The sequence below is a fragment of the Conger conger genome, chromosome 11, assembly GCF_963514075.1.
Source record: "Conger conger chromosome 11, fConCon1.1, whole genome shotgun sequence".
Taxonomy (NCBI): Eukaryota; Metazoa; Chordata; class Actinopteri; order Anguilliformes; family Congridae; genus Conger; species Conger conger.
This window is the reverse complement of record NC_083770.1, coordinates 23,002,291-23,008,748: the sequence shown is the minus strand read 5'-3', so window position 1 is coordinate 23,008,748 and position 6,458 is coordinate 23,002,291. Positions and strand designations below refer to the sequence as shown.

The 6,458-nt window shown below is 43.3% G+C and overlaps 1 protein-coding gene across 1 annotated transcript; it reads left to right on the top strand.

Annotated features, from left to right (window-relative positions):
• The first annotated feature begins 362 nt into the window (after positions 1-362).
• On the top strand, positions 363-6,151 carry akr1a1a (aldo-keto reductase family 1, member A1a (aldehyde reductase)). The gene is made up of 9 exons (XM_061260381.1): positions 363-606; positions 1,821-1,935; positions 2,859-2,978; positions 3,567-3,718; positions 4,232-4,427; positions 4,585-4,784; positions 5,262-5,334; positions 5,694-5,780; positions 5,955-6,151. Exons 2-9 carry the CDS (start codon positions 1,852-1,854, stop codon positions 6,018-6,020), a joined length of 978 nt encoding a protein of 325 aa, XP_061116365.1. The 5' UTR covers positions 363-606; positions 1,821-1,851; the 3' UTR covers positions 6,021-6,151.
• Positions 6,152-6,458: the final 307 nt, after the last annotated feature.

Sequence of the window (6,458 nt, the reverse complement as noted above, 5' to 3'; positions counted from 1 at the left end):
TCTCATGTAACACAATCACCTCCTCAATCACCTCCTCTTTTTGCAAGACTGCAAAAAGAGTTGTAAACCAACTGAATAGATGAATAGTATTTTAACTATACGGCCTGCAGTTATGTCTGAAGCAAATTCATATTCTTGGTACATAATCCACATATTAGCAATGTTAAATCAGTTCCTCCTGTGACATAATCCCTTCATTCAGATTTTTCCAGAAGTTTTGCATTATTTCCCCCAGATGGAACCCCAGTCTCTCTCTGACTATAGAGCCAGCATATTTAAGGTTAAGCAAACTTCCCCTCTCTGTGTTTCCTCAGTTCAATGTTTCAGGAAATTGTACCTCACGTGAGAGAGTCACGCTGTAATCTTGAGTTTTCAGATGCAGATACCGTGCCTTTAAGTACAACTGACAGCAGGGCTGATTTCAAAGGGAGACACTGTGACTTCTCTCGAGAATGGTTCTCTGTTCACTGGTGTGCAGTTAATTTTTGGACTTTTTTCCCCCCAATTGTTTGGGTAATAGATAAGCCAAGACTTTGACCTCTGCCTGTTTAGAATTATTCTTCAGGATCGGTCAGAGTCAGCTGTGTGCTAAAAGCATTTGAAACGGTAAGAGAATCAGCTTTACTCCTTCTTTATTATATAGTTTAAGACTGGCATTATAACAACAAAAGCGTCAGACTTTAAAAAGCAGATGCTTGTGTTATATGGCTGTTAAATCTTCAACTCTGCTATACAGAATCTATTTTTGTCTTCACTTACAATTCAAATAAATTCATAAAACATTACAGGTTTTTACTAGTATTGAATCAATATTAATTTGATAAGAATACATCTGTTAGACCTAGATGATATATGGAGAAAAGTTGAAATGGATAAAATGGTATATTGTTTGATTGCTATTGGTCTTATGCATATTATGTTTGTCATCAGCATCAGCACAATCCTAATATGTTTTGGGGCTTTCCCCAGCCGGATGAACTTAAAAGTGTTGCAATAGAACACTTATTTTGTGTTTTCTGGGGAAGCTCAAGGGGCCTGTAAAATGGTGGAAGCAGCAGGCTTAGCCATTTCCCCCTGAGCTCTGCTGAATCTCCCGTCTCCATGCTGCAAGGCCTGACTAATATAATATCATGCACTGGAGCCTAGGGGAGTTCAGATGAAGTTCAGTTTGCAGCTATCCAATCCTTTACTGGGGAAAAAAGTACTAAGAAAGTCATTTTCAAAAGTGTCAATCTGGCTTCCCAGGTGACGATGGGGAGACAGACTCACCTTATTTGACATTACACAAGGGCAATATCATTTTTAAGTGATTCCGCATTGTGATATGGAAAACCCAGGATTGAAGCTTGAGTTAGCTTGCACCGTCCCTATGGCATATATCACTTCATAGTACACCCTTCTGGTTAATAAATCCTTTTTGCCACTGGGAGTCATACTGTAGATGAAAGAATGAATTACCAATGCCAGTTACCCATGTGTGAATTTTAACATGGGTTTATAACAGTATGAGTCTCTTGAACATATCAACATGTAGCATGTGATGTGCTGACTAACTGGGATGTGTTTCCTGTGATCTAACCCTTAAGCTGAGAAAGTGATAACCAAGTACTCTGTTCAGTGTGGCATGAGTAGATTTTCACAAAATACTGAGTACATTTCAGTGCATTAGTTTAATATTACTGCCCATAATTTCACCTTTTGTTAATGTCAGGACCTGCGGATGCACAATGACTAAGAAAAGAGGCATGCAGTTGGATTGAATATATCCATGTAAGTCACTGCTAGGTGTGCTAATTCTGTGCCTGTCTGTTCCCTGTTAGCGGAAGCTAGCGGAACGCTAACTGTGGAACCATGAGCTGCCCCTGTGTCACCCTCTCCACTGGGCAGAAGATGCCCCTGGTGGGGCTGGGGACCTGGAAAAGTGCCCCGGGACAGGTTAGAGGTTAAGCCCAGCCACAAGAAAGTCACCTTACCACCTGCCAGCTTACATTAATCATTTTCTCAGCAGCCATCTTACACTAATCATCTTACTGGCAGTCATTTTATCAGCTGATCAACTTGTAATGAATGCAATATACCATTTGGTAAAATGTCTGTTTGTAGGACAGTAGAGGGCAAAAAAAACTGAATGAGCCCAAGCAGTTTTGGTGCTTGATGCCTAAAAATCCAGCTATGCCAGCTTAACCAGCTTGGAAATTGAACGGGTCAAGCTGGCCATAAAATGGTTTGGCTGGGTATGATCTGGTCAACTAGCTAGTGCTGGTAGCTGGTCTGAGCTGGTAGCTGGTTAACCAGCTAAACCTTGTCAATCTGGGAGTTGGTCTGAACTGGTCAACCAGCTAAAAGCTGTTTTAAAACCTAGCTTGTGCCTTCAGCAAGGCAATGTTGGGTTAGAGGTGTGTGTGATCCTGCAGTTAAAGCAGATGGTGTTGAGTGTGTGTGTCTGTGTGTGTGTGTGTGTGTGTGTGTATGATCCTGCAGGTAAAGCAGATAGTGTTGAGTGTGTGTGTCTGTGTGTTTGTGTGTGTGTGTATGATCCTGCAGGTAAAGCAGGCGGTGCTGAGTGTGTGTGTGTTTTCTGCAGGTAAAGCAGACGGTGCTGAGTGAGAGTGTGTGTATGTTCCTGCAGGTGAAGCAGGCGGTGCTGAGTGAGAGTGTGTGTGTGTTTCTGCAGGTGAAGCAGGCGGTGCTGAGTGTGTGTGTGTGTGTGTGTGTGTGTTCCTGCAGGTAAAGCAGACGGTGCTAAGTGAGAGTGTGTGTGTTCCTGCAGGTGAAGCAGGCGGTGCTGAGTGAGGTGTGTGTGTGTTCCTGCAGGTGAAGCAGGCGGTGCTGAGTGAGGTGTGTGTGTGTTTCTGCAGGTGAAGCAGGCGGTGCTGAGTGCACTTGACTGCGGCTACAGACACATTGACTGTGCAGCTGCATACGGCAACGAACAGGAAGTGGGCGAAGCCTTGACAGAGAGGGTGGGGCCTGGCAAGGTGGGCAGGCCTTTAGTCCTCACAATCAACCAATCATCATTTCACAATAACGACAGATTATCTTGACATCTTTATAATTTGTATTATAGCCCAAAACCTTCAACAACATAATTACATAATTACATATTTATCTTAATTTTATGGAAAGCTGCCATTCCAGTATTTTTTTGATGAATCACAAGAAATAACAGCTCTGGATGTTTGCGAGCCAAACACTCGATAAGCACAAACGGCTTGTCGCATGTTCAGAGCCAACTTCATAAAAGATACTTCATGGTACACACAATCACAGAAATGTGTTTGATTTCAGTGTGGACCAGATTTCCTGTTTTACAAAAGCCTCAAAATAATTAAATGTATAATGTTTACTTCAATGTCTTTATAAATTAGATGCAGCACAGTATTGTTCCGATATACAGAAGGCATTAAACTGGATTACTTAATTACTATCAGGAAAAATCATTTTTGAGTAATCATATTGAGTCTACTTTTAAAGGTAATAACAGCAACATGCCGGTATTTTGTGGTGAAACGGAATCAGGAGCTAGTTAGACATCCTTACCTGTGCCTTTGTGCTCTCTGTCTCAGGTACTCAGAAGAGAGGACGTATTTGTGACGTCCAAACTGTGGAACACTCAGCATCACCCTGACGACGTAGAGTCGGCCTGCAGGTTGAGTCTCGCTCACCTGGGTCTGGATTACCTGGATCTATATCTCATGCACTGGCCAATGGCCTTCCAGTGAGTGCTGCATCACATGACTATTAACAGGCCTGGGTCAAATACGTAATTGTTTTGGATTCAAATACTTTTCTGTGCTCGATTGATCTTACGTGGTGAAATTGAGCCAACCAAGAGGTCCAGAAAGTGGGGTTTGCACTTACTAAGAGTATCTCATAGGTTCCAAAATACCAGACCACCAGACAAGCTTGGTAAAGCATAGAAAAGTATTTGAATCCAAACAAATCCAATTCAGTTTTATTTGTACAGCACTTTTTACAGACAACTATCACAAAGACTCTTTACAGAGTAGCAGAAGAGCAAACACCACACCACCACACCTCTACCCCCAAAATAGCCAGCATGTCAGGGGGAAAAACTCCCTAGTGGGGAGAAGAACCCAGCTATAGAGTGGGACCCCTTCCTCCGCTGTCCAGCAAGGTGTAATTAAATATTTTATGCATTTGACCCAGGTCTGGTCTTGACTATATCCATGTGTTGGAGCAGAAAGTGCAACATTGGGTGTGTTTTCAGGAGGGGGACTGAGGTAATGCCTCGAAACGCCGATGGCTCGATCCGATATGCAGACACACACTACCGCGATACCTGGAAGGCCATGGAGGCTCTGGTGGACCTGGGGCTGGTGAAGGCCATCGGCCTGTCCAACTTCAACGCTCGGCAGATCGACGATGTTCTCAGCATGGCTAATCACAAGCCAGTGGTGAACCAGGTATTGTTCTTTGCATTGGCAATCACAGGTCAGTGCTGAACCTGCCAGTGTTGGTGACCCAGGTAGTGTTGGGTAGTGTTACAGAAAGAGGATGTTTGATTTCTCTGTGTTACTGGGCCTCCCTGCTGAGAGGTGACCGCAGTCTGTCCCCCGGCAGGTGGAGTGTCACCCGTACCTGATCCAGGCCCAGCTCTTGGCTCACTGTGGGGAGCGGGGGGTGCTGGTGACGGCCTACAGCCCCCTGGGCTCCCCTGACCGGCCCTGGGCCACCCCCGGTGAGCCCCTCCTGCTGGAGGACCCGCAAGTGCTCGACATCGCCAGCCGAAATGGGAAGAGCCCCGCTCAGGTCATCATCAGGTCTGTGTGCCATCAACAAGGGACAGCAGTGTAGGGTGACCTCGTCAACAGTGGACAGCAGTGTAGGATGATTTCATATACTGTAGCTGCCACTGTAACATGCTGCAAGATCTCATTTACAAACATTCCGATGGTTCGATACATCAACCAAAAGTGAGGACCAGGACCTTTGTCCAGCTGACATTTTAGGCCTTTAAGACTGGAGTGGCTCAAAACTCTCATTTTACAAATAAAATTGTATAATTATTCCAAATGAAATACCTATAAAAGGTAAATACCTATCAAGCACAATATAAAACCAAGTTGGTGCAGAAGGTATGATGGTCCAGTATAGAAATATGAGTCTGCAAATGCAGAATGTAAATCTTTAATTGTTATTAATAGAGCAGATGCTCAGGCAGAACCTATTTCACATGTAAATGCACTCAATACCTACGTGCTACACACCTGGTTTGGCTCACTGACTATTTTAAACAGGTGGCAGGTACAAAGAGGAGTGATCTGCATCCCAAAGAGTATCACTCCTTCTAGAATCCAACAGAACATTCAGGTACGATTCACGTCTATCCCACTAGAGGCTGCTGGTGTGTATGCTCCATGAAATGACTGGAGCACATGCGGTGTCTCATATTAGTCGATGCCTTTCTTGACTGAATATTCAGATAACTTTAGGATGTTATTCCAAGATTTAAAATATATATGTTGCCATTTTCTGTACAGTTGTACATTTTTGATAACTACATGTGTGTTATGCTGTCGATAGTAAAATATCTCAAGGAAACAGATTAGTTCTTCAGCATCAGGATAATCTATTGACACTTGACGGAATGCAACAGCTACATTTTTATGGTGTAAACATTTTGAAATGGAAAACGCTTAATTGCATTTTTTTTCCCCATTACCAAACAGGTATTTGATTTCAAGCTGTCAGACGAAGATATGAAGCAGATTGAATCGTTTAACAAAAACGAGAGGCTTATAATTCCCACTATAGAAGTGAGTATGTCCATCTGCTACAATGTCACAGGTCACATATAAAGCTCAACACTTCATATTGAGCATGCGACTGAAAGGGTTAAAAGGTTAAAGTCGAGAGTCTCCTGTGCATTTTATTCTTATGGGCTCAAATGAACGATACTGATCTTCACGGGCTGTTTTTTCTCCATACAGAGAGATGGACAGAAGGTGTGGAGAGATGCAGTCCATCCTCACTTCCCCTTTCATGACCCATGCTGACACACTAATAACCAACTCTGTCACTCATCATGGACAGCAAGAGCACACTCTGTCAAACGGCACATGTGAAGGGGGATTGGCACTACTGTGAAACCAGACAACTGTACCTATTAAACACTTTCTTCTTGAAATATTTTGTTTCATTCCTACAAATACGGATGAGAGTCAAGACACATGCCATGTGTGTCAAATGCAGTGTGCCGGAGTTTAAACCCAGAGTTTAATCCTCTAGACCTCAGAACTGCATTAAAACGGGAACAGCCAGATTCTTATTTCGGATTCGAACAGCTGTTCCAGTCAAAATGCAGTTCAGTGGTCTAGGTTTAAACTCCAGAGAAGCGCACTGTATTTGACTCAATGAATCCACAGGTATTACAGAAGCACACACTAGCTTTCACCCCACTGAAAAATAACCTCAAAATATATTCATGACTTCTC